Consider the following 18,721-nt stretch of genomic DNA (forward strand, 5'->3'; position numbering starts at 1 on the left):
GGATTGAGCTCTGAAATCATTAGATGACACTAGCCTCTTACAGCACATGTAGCTTTATTGAAGTTCAGGGTACGGTTATATGAGCTTTGCTGCCATTGAAAGCCTGTTGTCAAATAACAGCACGGTAGCACAAGTGGATAGCACTGTGGCTTCACAGTGCCAGGGTCCTAGGTTCGATTCCCCGCTGGGTCACTGTCTGTGCGGAGCCTGCACGTTCTCCCCGTGGCTGCGTAGATTTCCTCCGGGTGCTCCGGTTTCCTCCCACACGTCCAGGGATGTGCAGGTTAGGTGGATTGGCCATGATAAATTGCCCCTTTGTGTCCAAAAGGCTAGGAGGGGTTATCGGGTTACGGGGATAGGGTGGAAATGAGGGCTCAAGTCGGTCGGTGCAGACTCGATGGGCCGAATGTCCTCCTTCTGCGCTCTATGTTCTATGTTAAAACAATATCTGATTCACCAATGCCAAACTTGTGAAGTGTCATCTCTCTGTTGTAGATTTTGGTGAAGGCCATGTTACGGAAACGCTCCTTTGGAAACCCATTTGAGTTTCAGAGCAGGAAGGAGGGGAGGTCAATGTCGGCACCAGGAAACCTTCTCATGTGAGTGCTCCAGCTTTCAGCCTGTGTACTGGTATAAATGAGAGGTGATCGTGTGGCGTAGTGGGTAATGTCCCTGCCTCTGAGTCAGTAGCTCAGGGTTCAACTCCCACCACAGGCCAAGGATGGTGTGTTCATAACACAGCCAAATAGATGAGTAGCAGCTTGCAAATCCTTCCAATAATCGGCCAACGGCAGGCAGTAAGAGTCGGAGAGGGGGCAGCACGGTGGTGCAGTGGTTAGCACTGCTGCCTCGCGGTGCTGAGGACCCCGGTTCGATCCCGGCCCCGGGTCACTGTCCGTGTGCAGTTTGCACATTCTCCCCGTGTCTGTGCAGGGTAGGTGAATTGGCCACACTAAATTGCCCCTTAATTGGAAAAAAGAAATTTAAAAGAAGAAAAAAAAAAGAAGAAAACAAGGAGTTGGAGAGAATGTTGGAGCCTCGGACTCACTATCCATAACTCCAGACTACAACATGCTCTAAAAATGTGTGTTGCCACAGCAACTCAGACTACCTAAGTGTCACCACCACCGATATAAACGGTGGTTTGAAATTCAGGACAATACCGTTTGCTGCTTTGCAATCTTAGGAGGAGGTCCAAAATCTAGTTATAGATTAGGTCACATGAAGCAAAGGCAGCAGCATTGAGTCAATGCTTCTTACGGCACAAAGTGGATTTGTGTGGTATTAACTCAAAGAACAAAGAACAATGCAGCGCAGGAACAGGCCCTTCGGCCCTCCAAGCCTGCGCCGACCATGGTACCTGTCTAAACTAACACCGTATGCACGTAGAGTCTGTATCCTTCCATTCCCACCCTATTCATATACTTGTCTAGATGCCCCTTAAATGCTGCTCTCATACCTGCTCCCACCACCTCCCCAGGCAGCGCGTTCCATATATTTACCACCCTCTGTGTAAACAACTAGCCTCGCACATCTGTTCTAAACGTTTCCCCATGAACTTTAAACCTATGTCCCATAGTACTTGACACTCCTATCCTAGGAAAGAGCATCTAACTATCCACTCTGTCCATGCCACTCATAATTGTCGTGTTGGGTGTTCTGCTATACAGACGAACCAACACGGTTGCAGATGGTACAACTCTGTTTTATTACTATCAATGACAACATCTATAAACTTATGATTGTGGTTCGTTCTTTACCCTTTAACCTGTGGACCCAGCCCTTACACTATCTTAGAGAGGCACTCAGCACATGGTGTATGTCCGAGTGGCTTGCTGTGAGCTCTGTGCCCTGAGCTGTCTCCTGCTGGAATGAGCGGGAACTGTGGTGTTCCCTGTTTTATAGTGTGTGTGCTCTTGCTTGTGATTGGCTGTGATGTTGCGTGTGTGTTGATTGGTCCGTTGATCTGTCCATCAGTGTGTATGTGTGTTTGCACCATGATGTTTATCTGAATATCGTGACAATAATCTTGTAGACCTCTATCAGGTCACCTCTCAACCTCTGTCATTCCAGTGAGAACAGACCGAGTTTATCTAATCTCTCTCATAGTTAATGCCCTCTATATAGGCAACATCCTAGTAAACCGCTTCTGCACCTCTCCAAAGCATCCACATCTTTCTGGTAGTGTGGCAACCAGAATTGTACACAGTATTCGAAATGAGGCCTAACTAAGGTCCTGTACAGCTGCGACATGACTTGCCAATTTTCATATTCAATGCCCCGACCGATGAAGGCCAGCATGACGTATGCCTTCTTGACCACTTATCCACATGCGGTGCCATTTTCAGTGATCGGTGGACATGCACGGCCAGATCTCGCTTCCTGTCAATACTCACAAGAGTTCTATCATTTACTGTGTAATTCCTAAATGCAGTGGACCTTCCAAAGTGATTACCTCACACTTGTCCTGATGAAACTCCATCTGCCATTTTTCCGCCCAAGACTCCAACCAGTTTATATCCTGCTGTATTGTCTGACAATCCTCTTCACTATCCGCAACCCCACCAATTTTTGTGTCGTCTGCGAACTTACTAATCAGAAAATACATTTTCTTCCAAATAATTTGTATACACCACGAACAACAGAAGTCCCAGAACTGATCCCTGTGGAACGCCACTAGTCACAGCCTTCCATTCAGAAAAGCACCCTTCAGGCTCCTGTACAATGTTTTATCTGTTAGCTCAACTTGGGAACATCAAAAACAGGAGAAAGCCATTCAGCCCCTTGAGCCCGTTCTGCTATTTATTTAGTTAATGGATGATCTGTTCGTCAACTCCCTTCACCTTTACTCCAAATCCCTAGATATTCTCATCAACACAGATCTGCAACAAGTAGGTCCACACTGGAACATTGAAGGGAGATTGAGGATCAAAGTGACGGGAGGGAGGAACAATTAGAGGCTGGGGGAGAGGGATGGAGCTCGGAGGCCTCGATGGGAGTGGTGTGAAGTCGGAACTCAGAGGCCAGAGGGTGGGATCAGAGACATTGGGGACATTGTTAGTGGAGAGGGGAGATCGCATGGGCTTTACAGGCAGAAACTTGGATCCCGGTGGTAGAAGTGAAGGCCCTTAACTCCTGAATTGAGCTAATTTGTTTCCTTGATGAAGCTACTGAGACTCAGGAAACCCGGATTTGAACAGTTAATGTTTCCAGACTGACACAGCGATGAGGCATGCATCCTGATTTTCATATTTAAGTTGTCTGCCTGGATCTGATCGCCCCAACCCACTTTCTAGACTCAGTTAAAACCAGAATGGGCAAGTTGGAACATTCAAACATACAAAATAGAAACAGAAGTTGGCCATTCGGCCCCTTTTGCCTGCCCCATCATTCAATAAGATCATGGCTGATCTGTTAGTGGTTCAAGTTCTACATTCCCATCTATCTCCGATAATCTTTGACTCTCTTGACGAACGAGAATCTATCTACCTCTGCCTTATAAATATTCAGTGACCCCCCACCTCCACCACCTTCTGAGGCAGAGAGTTTCAAAGCCGCATAGTCCTCCTAAACTGTCGACCCCTAATTTTAAAATTGTGCCTCCTAGTCCTGGACTCACCCACAAGGGGAAACATCCTTTCAACTTCCACCTGGTCAATACCATTCAGGATCTTATATATTTCAATCAAGTCACCCCTCGCTCTCCTAAGATCCAATGGAAACAAGCTCAGTCTGTCCAGCCGTTCCTCATCAGACCACCCGTTCATTCCAGGTATAAATCTAGTAAAGCTCTTCTGAACCCCCTCCAACACATTTGCATCCTTCCTTCAATAAGGAGGGAACAGTAAGAAGTCTTACAACACCAGGTTTGTTTCGAATCATGAGCTTTCGGAGCGCAGCTCCTTCATCAGGTGAATGAAGGGGTGGGTTCCACACTTTCCCACTTCTGACACTTGTATTTAATTGAGGCCTCATTTCTCCTCTTGCGTGGATATGAAATATCCTGTCCCGATTTTGAAGAAGAGCAGGAGAGCTATCCCCGGTATACAGTCCAATGTGTTACCCACCAACCAACAATCCAAAGATGTGCAGGTTAGGTAGATTGACCGTGCTAAATTGCCCCTTAGTGTCCAAAGGTTGGCCACGCTAAACTTTTTTTTCAGAAATTTAGAATACCCAATTATATCTTTGGGTTGTGGGTGTGAAACCCACGCAGACATGGGGAGTCCACACAGGCAGTGACCCGGGGCCAGGATCAAACCCAGGTCCTCGGCACCGTAGGCAGCAGTGCTAACCACTGTGCCACCGTGCCACCTGACCACGCTAAATTGTCCCTTAGTGTACAAAGATGTGTAGGTTAGGTGGATTGGCTACACTGAATTGCCTCTTAGCGTACAAAGATGTGTAGGTTAGGTGGATTGGCTACACTGAATTGCCCCTTAGCGTACAAAGATGTGTAGGTTAGGTGGATTCACCACGCTGAATTGCCTCTTAGTGTCCAAAGATGTGTAGGTTAGGTGGATTGGCTACACTGAATTGCCCCTTAGTGTACAAAGATGTGTAGGTTAGGTGGATTCACCACGCTGAATTGCCTCTTAGTGTCCGAAGATGTGTAGGTTAGATGGGGCTACGGGATACGGCAGTGGAGTGAGCCTAGGTTCACTGCTCTTTCAGATGGTAGGTGCAGACCCGATGAGCCAAACGCCCTTCTTTTGCACTGTAGGGATTCTACGATCACAAACACAGACTACCTGGCCATTATCTCATTGCCGCTTGTGGGAGCTTGCTGTGCTTAAACTGGCCGTGACATTTCCTGTGTTACAGTAACTACATTTACAAAAGTGCTTTATTGGTTGTAAAGCCTTTTGGGATGTCCTCAAGATATGAAAGACACTGTATAAATGCAGGTCTTTCTTTCTAAGTACCTATTGTCTTAATGACACTCACACATATCTTCGATGCTGCATTGATGATAGGACCCTTCTACCAGACAGCACTCCAGCAGCATTGAACCACAAAGGAAGTGTGATTGCTGCTCCACACTGCTCTCCGAGCCTTGAACAGCACAAACATTCATTTTAACAAAAACAAGACATATCCAGATGGTAGGGAACCTTCGAAGTGAACCATGTTGAATGCAGCAGAAGTAGTCACTGCCTGGCTTTGCCTAAGTAATAAGTCAGCTGTCACTTTGCGTAGAGCCAATCATTGCAGACAACCAATGTATTCCTTTAAGCAATACATCTTGTATAGAGCAAGTGCAATTCACACGGCTCTCCTTACGAACATCGTGGCAATTTATTCCGTCAAGCTTGTTCTGCCATCCTGGCTGATCTACTTCAACTCCATACCTCATGACAATCTATAAATTCTGTTAAAAATAATCAATTATCCTCCAGCACCCACTGCCGTTTGACGGTAGAGTTCCAGATTGCTGCTGCCCTTATGTGAAAAATGCTTCCTGCTTTCACTCTCAATGGCCCTGGTTCTAATTTTAAGGTTATGCCCCCAAGATACCTGGGAACCCCACCACCTGGAGGTTCCCCTCCAAGTCACTCACCACCCTGACTTGGAAATATATCACTGTCGCTGGGGCATCATCCTGGAACTCCCTCCCTAACAGCACTGTGGGTCTACCTACACCTCAGGGACTGCAGCGGTTCAAGTAGGAAACTCACCACCACCTTCTGAAAGGCAACTAGGGATGGGCAATAAATGCCGGCTTAATCAGAACGTTGTTACTCCAGCCTGGCTTTCCACTTTTTGGGGATGGTGAGAAATGGACAACAGTAAGTTGGCAGCTCACCCTCTCCATTTTGTTTTAATTGACTTCAATTCATGATGGGATTTGAACTCTTGTAGTCCGGATCGAGAATCCAGCTGCCTCTCCACCGTTACCTTTCTTGAAGAGGAACAATGCAAGGACCAAGCTCCGATTGAGTAAATTAAGGGGGATTGACATGGTGAGGAAAAGTGAAAATCTTAGAATATAACCTTGTAACCAAAAGATAGTCTTGCCAAAACTCTCTGGAAAGAAGGTTTTGTGACATTATTGAGGCTGTGTTCAGGTTAGATCAAGAGGATTCTGACCGGTAGATCCCTTTGGAAACAGCACAACTTTAAATTTATTTCTTCCCTGATTTCTAATGGCAGGTGTATGAATTGTTACCATTGGGGCCGGCTGTACAGATCAGAAGTTCTCTGAGTCTATTGATTAATTAGTGAAAGATGACTTACAGCCCTAGGTATCATGAATAATGAAGGTAGGGTGGCACGGTGGCGCAGTGGTTAGCACTGCTGCCTCATGCCACTGAGGACCCAGGTGAGGTCCGTGTTGAGTTTGCACATTTTCCCCGTGTTTGCGTGGGTCTCACCCCCACAACCCAAAGATGTACAGGTGGATTGGCCACGCTAAATTGCCCTTTAATTGTGGAAAAAAAGAATTGGGTACTCTAAATTTAAAAAATAATAATTAAGATGATCACCCAGGGTAGAATGTTCAATACTTACAGAGTCACTCATTCTCGGATACCCAGGGCTTTTAAGGGACAGGGACTCTAATGCCTGTCATAATGTTACCTGCTCATTAGGTTGGGACGTCAATCAGATTGAGTGAGCTGGCACAACATTTGCTGCCTCTTATCTTTGTGTTGGAAAGGGTTCCTGATTTGTCCTGCCCTAGATTGTCCAAGATTCTTTTACACTTGTAATCATGTTTCAGTTCGCAGATGAGGGTTTGTGTTCAGAAGCAGGATTCCGCTATTGTGCACAAGTATCTGGGGCGGGATTCTCCGACCCCCTGCCGGGTCGGAGAATCGGCAGGGGCTGGCGTGAATCCCGCACCCGCCGGTTGCCGAATTCTCCGGCACCGGATATTCGGCGGGGGCGGGAACCATGCCGCGCCAGTAGGTGGGCCCTTCCCCGGCGATTCTCCGGCCCGCGATGGGCCGAAGTCCCGCTGCTGGAATGCCTGTCCTGCCGGCGAGAATCAAACCACCTCTCTTACCGGCGGGACAAGGCGGCGCGGGCGGGCTCCGGGGTCCTGGGGGGGGCGCGGGGCGTCCTGGCCCCGGGGGGTGCCCCCATGGTGGCCTGGCCCACGATCGGGGACCACCGATCGGCGGGCGGGCCTGTGCCGTGGGGGCACTCTTTTCCCTCCGCCTCAGCCACAGCCTTCACCATGGCCGACGCGGAAGAGACACCCCCCCCTGCGCATGCGCGGGGATGACGTCAGCAGCTGCTGTTGCTCCCGCGCATGCGCAGACTTGCACCGGCTGGCAGAGTCCTTTCGGCCCCGGCTGGCGTGGCGCCAAAGGCCTTCCAAGCCAGCCGGTGGAGCAGAAACCACTCCGGCACGTGCCTAGCCCCTCAAGGCCCCTAAAGGTGCGGCCCGACGCCGGAGTGGTTCCCGCCACTCCATCCCGCCTTGACCCCCCCGCCCCGCCGGGTAGGGGAGAATCCCGCCCCTGAAGAGAGCTTTAATTATCAAGAGTGACTTTGAAGCAGATGTGTCCAAACTCATAAACTTATTGGCAACTTTTCATACGTTTCGTAATAAAGGTATTCAAAAGAAAGTAACCCAAGCCCCCGAGGACCGTAGGCTGCTTTCCCCTTTGAGAGAGAGCTGACTGCTGGAGATTTCACCTGAAGGTTACCACACCTCAGGCGAGGGGCGAGATTGAGAAGGGCCTTCATGGTAATCTTGGCCGGAACGGGAATTGATCCCACGCTGTTGGCCTCGCTCTACATCACGGACCAGCTGTAACCAACTGACCTCCCACCTGGTATATACACTTTATGAACACCTAGGGCGGGATTCTCTCACCCGGGGTCGGGCCAGAGAATCGCCGGGACGGGCGCGAATCACACCACGCCTCCCCGACGCCGGTCTGCCGATTCCCCGCAGAGCAGAGAATCAGCGCCATTGGCGCTGGCACGGTTGGCGCGCCGCCGGTCGGGGGCTGCTCTATGCGGCCCCCCCCGGCGATTCTCCGCCCGGGATGGGCCGAGCGGCCACAAAAAAAAGCAGAGTCACACCTGCCCTTGCCCGGTGGGACCTCGGTGTGGATGCATCCGGGGGCCGCCAGGTGGAGAGGGGGATTGTGGGAAGGGGGTTCTGACCCCGAGGGGAGGCCTCTGCTGTGGCCTGGCCCACTATCGGGGCCCACCGATTGGCGGGCCGGCCACTTGGGCTGGGGGCCTCTTTTGTTCTGCGCCTCTTTTGTTCTATGCTATGTTGCGTCGGGGCCGCGCGGAGAAGGGAACCATTGCGCATGCGCAGACCCGCAGAACCCATCTGACGCCGGGGATAGGTAGCTGGAGCGCCGTGGGTTGCTCCAGTGCCGTGCTGGCCCCCTGTCGGGGTCAGAATCGCTGCTCCTGAGGCCATGTTGGCGCCGTCGAGAAACGCACCGGTGTTTACAACGGCGTTAACACTTAGCCTCAGGATCAGAGAATCCCGCTCCTAGTGTATGCACTCTTTACATACCTAGGCCGGAATTCTCCAGCTGTTGGGGTTCCGTGTTTCCACTGGCAGTGCACCCTTGCCCGCAGGTCTCCCAGTGGGGTAGGGTGGTTTCAGTGGGATTCTCTAACCCCGCTGCCAGCGGATTGCATGCCACCGAGAAGACCAGAGAATCCTGCCCCTTTATGTACACCTAGTATATATACTTTATATATGCTTAGTATATACATCTAATATATACACTTAAGTTTATACAGCTAGTCAGATGCTTGGCACTTATTCCTCCCAACGAAGGAATATCTCACCATATGAATATCCCATCCCATCCCATCACAGGGTGGCACGGTAGCACAGTGGTTAGCACAGTTGCTTCACAGCTCCAGGGTCCCAGGTTTGATTCCCGGCTTGGGTCACTGTCTGTGCGGAGTCTGCACGTTCTCCCCGTGTCTGCGTGGATTTCCTCCGGGTGCTCCGGTTTCCTCCCACAGTCCAAAGATGTGCAGGTTAGGTGGATTGGCCATGATAAATTGCCCTTAGTGTCCAAAAAGGTTAGGTGGGGTTACCGGGATAGGGTGGAGACATGGGCTTAAGTAGGGCCGCTGCAGCCTCGATGGGCTGAATGGCCTCCTTCTGCACTGTAAATTCTAGGCATTAGCCCAAAGCACTTAAAGGCAGGCTGTCACCTTTGGGAAATCCATTGAAACTTTGATGTTGTTCCTCATGAGCACTTTCTGGAGTTCGTGGTCTTTGTGCAATCTAGGGCAGGACAAATCAGGAACCCTTTTCAACATAAATGGACCAGAAATGATGTGGCAGCTCATTCAATCTGCTTAATTTCCCGGACTGATGAGCAAATAGTACTATGACAGACAGATTCCCAGTTCCGTGCTAGCCCTGAGCCTAGATAGTCACTCTGGATAGTCACTGGCAGCACAGGGAGATTCATCAACACACATCTTCTGTGCATTCATTGTCGAGTGAGAGGTCATCTGGCACTAGAGCTGTCAGCCTGTGATCCTGGAGTCTGGTCTATGCTGAATCTTTCCCTTTCTGCAAAGCAATATTCCCACTCAGTCAGGCTTCCTTTCTAACCCATTCTACTAAGCTAATCTCTGTTAATTTCTCAATCAATGTCAATGTTTCCTTTTCATGTATTAATGGCATTTTCTTTCCTTTCTCTCTTTTCATTTTGCTGACTGTCCCAGAGACAAGAGTTTGTTCCAAAATTCCACAAAAAGGCACCCTTCATTAAGGTACTGTGTGTGTGAGGGTGTGCATGCATGTGTGAGCACGAGCATTTGAGAGTGCGTGTGGAAGAGAGAGAGCAATTGTGTGTGAGAGAGTGCATGTGTGTGTAAGTAAGAGCAAATGTGTATTTGTGTGTGAGAGAGAATGCATGTGTGAGAGAGTGCGAGGGCGGGATTCTCTGATCCTGAGGCTAAGTGTTGATGCCATTGCGTTTCTTGCTGGCGTCAACATGGCCTCAGGAGCAGCAATTCTGACCCCGACAGGGGGCCAGCACAGCACTGGAGCGCTGCGGGTCTGCGAATGCGCAGTGGGACCGGCGGCAAAACACGTATGCGCAGTGGGACTGGCGCGATTGCCGTGCATGCGTGGTGGCTCCATCCTCGCGCTGACCCCGATGCAACATGGCGTAGGGCTACAGCGGCCGGCGCAGAACAAAAGAAGCCCCCAGTCCCAGAAGCCAGCCCGCCGATCGGTAGGCCCCGATCGCGGGCCAGGCCACAGCGGAGGGCCCCCCTGGGGTGGGACCCCCCCTCTTCTCCGCCCCCCCCCCCCCCCCCAGGCCGCCTCCAGATGCACCCACGCCGAGGTCCTGCTGGGTAAGCACAGGTGTGGACGTTGCTGGCGCGACTCGGCTTTTTTTAGCGTGGCCGAGTATCACCGGGGGGGGCCTGTGGAGCGGCCCCTGACCGGCGCCGTGCCGCGCCAATGGCGCCGATTCTCCGCTCTCCAGAGAATCGGCGGACCGGCGTCAGGGCGGTGTGGCGCTATTCGCGCCAGTCCCGGCGATTCTCCGGCCTGGACCCGGGTGAGAGAATCCCACCCCATGTATGTGTAAGAGAGAGCGAGTGTGTCTGTGTGTAAGACAGAGAGCAAGTATATGGCGCGATTCTCCCCAAAAATTTAAAAGTTAATTTGTGGCGGGTTTTTCAGTGAGTTTCCCGTCGGCTCTGCTGGCGAGTTCCCCACCACTATTCAATGACATTTCGTCACTTTTTTGGGCCCTGTGGAGTTTCTCACCAGTTTAGCCCACACTAGCACTGAGGAGCTAAACTCCGAGATCGGGCAGCCATTTTGAAAGGGTACCCTGATCTCTAAGTGAGCTTGTGGGTTCCCCACACCCCCCCACCCATAGACAATGTCACCCCCCACATACACGGATACTACCACACACCCCCCAAGTGAGGTCACCCCGCTATGGGGTCCCTGGGAGTCCCCCCTCTTCATCCCCCCAAGCCCCCTTACAGCACCCCCTCCCTTCTAGGACCCCCACCCCTCCACCCACCCAACCTCCCGGACCTCCAAGCATCACCCAACCAACCAACCTTGTCGGTGCTCACTGGGCGACTACCACTTGAAAGGTGTAGTGAACGTATTGCTCCTGCAATTCACCACTGTATTGTACTGTACTATGTTGATGCCCCTGTGGGCTCCGCCTGTGGCAGCGCCCCCTCGGAGATGGCATATAAACCTGCAGCCTGTAGGTGGCACTCAGTACAGAGCAGTCGCAGGCAGGCACAGACCTAGCTTATTTAAACCACTGTTCACTTCTACTAATCGTCTCGTGTGAATTGATGGTCGTATCAATTGAATAAGCTAAGATATAGAACATAGAACATTGCAGCGCAGTACAGGCCCTTCGGCCCTCGATGTTGCGCTGACCTGTGAAACCACTCTAAAGCCCATCTACACTATTCCCTTATCGTCCATATGTCTATCCAATGACCATTTGAATGCCCTTAGTGTTGGCGAGTCCACTACTGTTGCAGGCAGGGCATTCCACGCCCTTACTACTCTCTGAGTAAAGAACCTACCTCTGACATCTGTCCTATATCTATCTCCCCTCAATTTAAAGCTATGTCCCCTCGTGCTGGACATCCCCATCCGAGGAAGAAGGCTCTCACTGTCCACCCTATCCAATCCTCTGATCATCTTGTATGCCTCAATTAAGTCACCTCTTAACCTTCTCTCTAACGAAAACAGCCTCAAGTACCTCAGCCTTTCCTCATAAGATCTTCCCTCCATACCAGGCAACATTCTGGTAAATCTCCTCTGCACCCTTTCCAATGCTTCCACATCCTTCCTATAATGCGGCGACCAGAATTGCACGCAATACTCCAAATGCGGCCGCACCAGAGTTTTGTACAGCTGCAACATGACCTCATGGCTCCGAAACTGAATCCCTCTACCAATAAAAGCTAACACACCGTACGCCTTCTTAACAACCCTCTCAACCTGGGTGGCAACTTTCAGGGATCTATGTACATGGACACCGAGATCTCTCTGCTCATCCACACTGCCAAGAATCTTACCATTAGCCCAGTACTCTGTCTTCCTGTTAATCCTTCCAAAATGAATCACCTCACACTTTCCATATCGCAATGGAACTCGACCCACAGGCAGCTGAAGCCGAAGGAATCTTCTCACACTGGCTCCGCTGCTTTGAGGCCTACCTCGCCTCCTCCTCGCCCACCGTCACCGAGCCACACAAGCTGAGTCTCCTCAACGAGGACGCGACCACGTATGCAGATGCAGTTGCGATCCTGAAAAGACATTACGTGAGGCCGGTGAACGAAGTGTTCGCGCGGCATCTCCTCACCACACGTCATCAACGCCCTGGAGAATCGCTGGAGGAATATCTACGCGACCTGAGGGTACTTGCTCGGAACTGTAACTCCAAGGACGTCACAGCCTCGCAGCGCACGGAACTCGCCATCCGGGCCACCTATGTGGCTGGAGTCCGGTCCAGCTATGTCAGAAAGCGCCTGTTCGAAAAGTGCGCCCTCGACCTAGAAGAGACGGTAACACTATCCACCTCATTAGAGGTAGCCTTCCAGAGCCTAAATGCTTTCCCCTCCGACCACGCGATTTCCTCATGGGCGCCGGAGGCACGGCCATCACCCGACCCGAGGGTGTCCCAGGCCTGTGCCGCATGGCTGCCCGCCCAACCCGGGGGCCGAATTGATATTTCTGCGGCCAGAACCAGCAGCCCAGGCAGTGCTGCCCAGCTCGGAATGCGACCTGCAGCGACTGCGGCAAGAAAGGACATTTTGCCAAAGTCTGCTTGGCCCGACCCAAAGTACCAAAATCGCAGGCCCGACTCTCAGGCCCGCAGACCCCACAGCGTGGCTTCTGACGCGTCATCCACCTCGAGCTATCCGTGGGGGCCATCTTTAACGCCGCCCGACACGTGCGACTCATGGGGGCTGCCATCTTGGCTGCCATCTTCAACCCTGCCCGCCATGTGCGACCAATGGGGGCCGCCATCTTGGGACCCCCTCGCTACCACCGACCACGCCGGCTACCCGCAGCTCGGCACGGTCACTATCGACCAGTCACGGCCCAAGCACCTCAAGAACTCCATGATGACCGTCAGGGTCGATGGGCACGAAACGTCCTGTCTGTTCGACTCCGGGAGCGCGGAGAGCTTCATCCATCTGGACACGGTAAGGCTCTGCTCCCTCCAGATTTCGCCTCGCGTTTCAAACAATCTCCCTTGCTTCCGGATCACATTCAGTGCAGATCCGGTGGTACTGTGTCGCGAACCTTGCTATACAGGGCGCCGAGTACGCCAATTTTAAACTCTATGTCCTTCCCCATCTCGACGCTCCTCTCGTGTTAGGACTGGATTTCCAGTGCAACCTCAGAAGCCTGACCCTGAAGTTCGGCGGACCCCTACACCCTCTCACCGTATGTAGCCTTGCGACCCTTAAGGTTGCCCCTCTCTCGCTCTTCGCAAACCTCACCCCCGACTGTAAACCTATTGCTACCAGGAGCAGGCGGTACAGTGCCCAGGACAGGACTTTTATCAAGTCGGAGGTCCAGCGGCTCTTGAGGGAGGGGATCATCGAGGCCAGTAATAGCCCCTGTAGAGCCCAAGTGGTGGTCGTCAGAACCGGGGAAAAGAACCGGATGGTTATAGACTACAGCCAGACCATAAATCGGTACACGCAACTCGATGCGTAGCCCCTTCCCCGCATTGCGGACATGGTGAATCAGATTGCACACTACCGGGTTTTCTCCACGGTAGATCTGAAGTCCGCATACCACCAGCTTCCCATCCGCCCGGAAGACCGCCACTACACTGCCTTCGAGGCAGACGGCCGCCTCTTCCACTTCCTCAGGGTCCCCTTCGGCGTCACCAATGGGGTCTCGGTCTTCCAAAGAACGATGGACCGAATGGCTGACCAGCATGGGCTGCGGGCTATGTTCCCGTACTTGGATAATGTCACCAACTCCGGCCATGATCAACAAGACCATGACGCTAATCTTCAGAAGTTCCTCCAAACCGCCCAAACCCATAATCTCACCTGCAACAAGGAGAAATGCGTTTCCCGCACAACCCGACTAGCCATCCTCGGCTATGTCATGGAAAACGGAGTCCTAGGGACCGACCCCGACCGCATGCACCCCCTCCTGCAACTCCCCCTTCCCCACTGCCCCAAGACCCTGAAGAGATGCTTGGGGTTCTTCTCATATTATGCCCAGTGGGTCCCCAACTATGCGGACAAAGCCCAAAGCCCGCCCACTTATCAAAGCCACCATCTTTCCCCTGACGACTGAGACCCGCCTGGCCGTCAGCTGCATCAAGGCAGACATTACCAAGGCCGCGATGCATGCGGTGGATGAGTCCATCCCCTTCCAGGTGGAGAGCGGTGCGTCAGACGTCGCCCTGGCCGCTACCCTTAACCAGGCAGGCAGGCCCGTGGCCTTCTTTTCCCGTACCCTCAACGCCTCCGAGATTCGACACTCCTTTGTCGAAAAGGAAGCTCAAGCCATTGTGGAAGCTGTGCGACATTGGAGGCACTATCTGGCCGGTAGGAGGTTCACCCTCGTCACCGACCAACGGTCGGTAGCCTTTATGTTCAACAACACAGAGCGGGGCAAGATCAAGAATGATAAGATCTTGAGGTGGAGAATCGAACTCTCCACCTATAATTACGATTTCATGTATCGTCCTGGGAAGCTCAATGAGCCCCCAGATGCCCTGTCCCACGGCACATGCGCCAGAGTGCAAGGTGACCGACTTCGGGCCATCCACATTGACCTCTGTCACCCGGGTGAAGGCCTCCCGCCCCTTTGAGCTCCTCAGCGCCGATTTTAGCCCCTTCCCTCCACTGACCGCAACGTGTACTTTCTCAACGTCGTTGACGAGTACTCCCGTTTCCCCTTCGCCGTCCCATGTCCTGACATGACCACGGCCACTGTCATTAAGGCCCTGCACAGCATCTTCACCCTGTTCGGTTTACCCACTTACATCCACAGTGACCAGGGCTCCTCTATTATGAGCGATGAGCTGCGTCAGTACCTGCTCGGTGAGGGCATTGCCTCGAGCAGGACGACCAGCTACAACCCCCGGGGAAATGGACAGGTGGAGAGGGAGAATGCGACGGTATGGAAGGCCGTCCTTCTGGCCCTACTGTCTAGAAGTATCCCGGTTTCTCGCTGGCAGGAGGTCCTCCCTGAAGCGCTCCACTCCATTCGGGCGCTCCTCTGCACAGCCACAAACGAGACCCCTCACGATCGTCTATTTGTCTTCCCCAGGAAGTCCATCTCCGGGGTCTTGCTTCTGTCCTGGCTGACAACACCGGGGCCTGTCCTCCTCCAGAAGCACGTGAGGAGCCATAGGTCCGACCCCCTGGTCGAGAGGGTTCAGATCCTACATGCCAACCCTCAGTTTGCCTACGTGGCGCACTGCGACAGACGACAGGATACAGTCTCCCTCCGGGATCTGGCACCCGCCGGTTCCCCAATGACCACCACCAACGCGCCCCCGCCCCCCCCCCCCCCCCCCCCCCCCCACACCTCCTATCACCACCAAACGAATCCCTCACGGCGGGCTACCAGCTGCCCCCTGGGGATCCTGAACACCGCCCCCGCCCCTGCACAGCCTACAACCCCCTTCCCCCATAGCCGACACACCGTGATGAAACTCTAGACGACAAGCTCCCGGAGTCAACGAGTCCAACACCCGTGCCCACAGCGAAGCCAGAGCTGAGGCGATCACAGAGAACGATTAAGACTCCAGACAGACTCGTTATGTGAGCCCACTTCACCCCCGCCGGACTTCAATTTTTAACAGGGGGTGAATGTGGTGAACGTATTGCTACTGCAATTCACCACTGTATTGTACTGTACTATGTTGATGCCCCTGTGGGCTCCGCCTGTGGCTCTGCCCCCTTAGGGGTGGTATATAAACCTGCAGCCTGTAGGCGGCACTCAGGACAGAGCAGCCGCAGGCAGGCACAGATCTAGCTTATTAAAACCATTGTTCACTTCTACTAATCGTCTCGTGTGAATTGATGGTCGCATCAAAAGGCAAACTTTTGAATAAAGAATAAACATTGCTGAAGAGCCAAGAGAAACAGGAGGGCCTGCCTCATCTCCATTTCCCCCTTTTCGCACTCCCACTGGGATTTACCTTGCATCCACTGCTGGCAAGGCAAGGGGCCCGATGGGTTTGATTATTAACGGCGGTCTAACGATTCTCTCTGCTATTCTAATCTTACTGCAATGTCCTCCTGTAACTATAGCTTGTTGCAGTTTTTAATTGTTTTAGATTTTCTGAACAGTTTGTAGATCTGAGAGATCCCGGAAGGGAACTTCCGATTGCGACCCCTCCGAGACTGGAAATTCCCGCCCCCGAGGTCAACAGACCTTTTGATGCTCTGCCCAATGTTCCGTCACCGTGTCGCCTTCCCCCCCCAACCCCCGCTATGATTCCCACGATGGGTGGGACTGGAAAGTCTCTCCCCCATGTGTGCTTCCCTTTCTCTTTGTGTAGATTATTTCTTTTTACATGACATATTCCAGCTCTCTTAGCAAAAGGGAAAGACTTGCATTTATATAGCACCTTCAGAACCTCAGGATCTCCCACAAACCCTCACAGCCAATGCCACACTGATGGAATGTAGGAAGTGTGACAGCCAGTTTGAATGCAGTAAACTCCCCCCATTGGCAATGAGATAATGCTTTTGGGTTGGTTGAAGGACAAATATTGAGCAGGACACAGAGAAAACACCGCTGCTATTTGTCAAATTGTGCCGTGGGATCTTTTACCATTACTCAGAGGGCAGACGGGACCTTGTTTTGAATGTCGGCACCTCCGGCAGTGTAACGCTGGCATTGATATTTTCAAGGTATTTTGTTTTGCTTTGGAGCTTGACCCTCCAATCCCGTTTTTGTTTTCAAATTTTTCTCATCAATTTGAGGTCAGTAGCTCCAGAAATGCCTTTCCTGAATTGTTTTTACTTCGGAACCCTGTCCTCACAGCATCTGACTGAATCATTATGTTTATTGTTTGTTTATCTCTCAATTTTCCAATTAAATTCAGCTTTATCTTGGCCTATAGCTCTTCCAACAGATGGTGTCAAGGGGCAGGTTTGTGTTAGCTCCACTTACTCACCCCTATTTAATTATGGTAATCAGGATGCCCCGTAATTATCATCCTCTCCTTCCCCAATGCCCATTTTGTTACGTTAGATAATTCCATGCTGATTTTCTTCTCTTGAACGTTGTTGCTGTGCTGTTCAATGCCGCACTGACCTGTGGCAGACTACATCGAGTTCTGTTTCCAAACCGGCTGGTTAACAGCAAAAACAGGGAGCAAATCATTGGAGAAAAGAAACTAGTGTCCACCCCAGTGATCAGCCAGAACTCTGCTGCCTGTTCCCCCATCACCCCTGCACTCATTGACCGACCCCGCCTCTTATCGAAGCCTCAATGTTAAAATTCTCCAGCTTGTTTTCAAATCCTGCCATGGCCTCGTCCTTCCCTACTCGTAACGTTTCCTGATATCGCTTCATTCCTCCATTGTTAAAGTCCCCCCAAACCTCACCCCTTCACCCCCACCCCTTATCTGCCCCATATCCCTTACAGATCTCCCATGTGATTTCTACATCCCCAGAGATCCCCCCATGCCACGTCCATGCCCTCTAGATCCCCCATGCCATCTCCACAACCCCCAGATTCCCCATGCTATCTCTATACCTCCCAGGTCCTCATGCCATCTGCATACCCCCCAGATCCCCATGCCATCTCCCTACCTCCCAGATAGTCATGCCATCTCCATACCTACCAGATCTCAAAGTCATCTCCATACCCACTGGGCTTTCCATGCTATCTCTAAGGTCGGCATTATAAGATGCGGGCGGGGGGGGGGGGGGGGGGGGGGGGGGTGTATGGGGGTGGGGAAGGGGGGGGGGGGAAGAGACCAGAACTATGGAGGTGAGAAGAAGATTTTCTTTCAAAGGGTCATGGGCCTTTGGAACTCTCTTCCCCAGAGAGGGGTGGACGCAGGGCCAATGAATATGTTTCAGGCTGAATTAGATTCTTGACTGACAAGGGAGTTAAAGGTTATCGGAGGGGAGGGGCCAGGCAGGAATGTGGAGCTGAGGTCACAATCAGATCAGCTGTGATCTGCAAATATTAGCGTCTTAAGATTCCCAGTGTAAGACCTCACTCGATTGGAATGCAATTCAGACCATGGACAGGGCAGCTCACTAACCTCGATTCACACTGCGATCCCAGGAATTAAGGGCGGGTTTTTCCGTCCTTGGTGCGGCACGCTGTCAGGATTCTCCGTTTCGCCCCGGTGGCGAGTGCAGTGACGAACCGGCGGAGGTCGGAGTACTTTCGACTACACCGAGGAACGAGGCAGGGGTGCCCCCTGTCCCCCCTGTTGTTCGCATTGGCGATCGAACCCTTGGCCATATCACTGAGGGAGTCTAATAAAAGGAGAGGGGGGGGGTGGTCCGAGGGGGAGAAGAGCATCGGGTGTCGCTATACACGGATGACCTGTTGCTGTACGTGGCGGACCCAATGGAGGGGATGGTGGAGGTCATGCAGACTCTGAGGGAGTTTGGGGAGTTCTCGGGCTATAAGCTCAATGTAGGGAAGAATGAGCTTTTTGTATTGCAGGCAGGGGACCAAGAAAGAGGGATAGGGGACCTACCGCTGAGGAGGGCGGTGGGGAGTTTTCGGTATCTGGGGATCCAGATAGCCAGGAGTTGG

At 52.2% G+C, this 18,721-nt stretch overlaps 1 protein-coding gene across 7 annotated transcripts in view; it reads left to right on the plus strand.

Annotated features, from left to right (window-relative positions):
- Window positions 1-18,721, plus strand: part of camkk1a (calcium/calmodulin-dependent protein kinase kinase 1, alpha a) — a 329,689-nt gene that overhangs the window by 302,439 nt on the left and 8,529 nt on the right. For 6 of the 7 annotated variants that reach the window (XM_072469142.1, XM_072469146.1, XM_072469147.1 and 3 more), the window contains 2 exons: window positions 496-599; window positions 9,670-9,717. In XM_072469142.1, the coding sequence (XP_072325243.1) occupies window positions 496-599; window positions 9,670-9,717 (152 nt within the window). The remainder of the gene's footprint in view (window positions 1-495; window positions 600-9,669; window positions 9,718-18,721) is intronic. The other variant, XM_072469148.1, reaches the window with a different exon arrangement.

The sequence above is a fragment of the Scyliorhinus torazame genome, chromosome 12 (assembly GCF_047496885.1).
Source record: "Scyliorhinus torazame isolate Kashiwa2021f chromosome 12, sScyTor2.1, whole genome shotgun sequence".
Taxonomy (NCBI): Eukaryota; Metazoa; Chordata; class Chondrichthyes; order Carcharhiniformes; family Scyliorhinidae; genus Scyliorhinus; species Scyliorhinus torazame.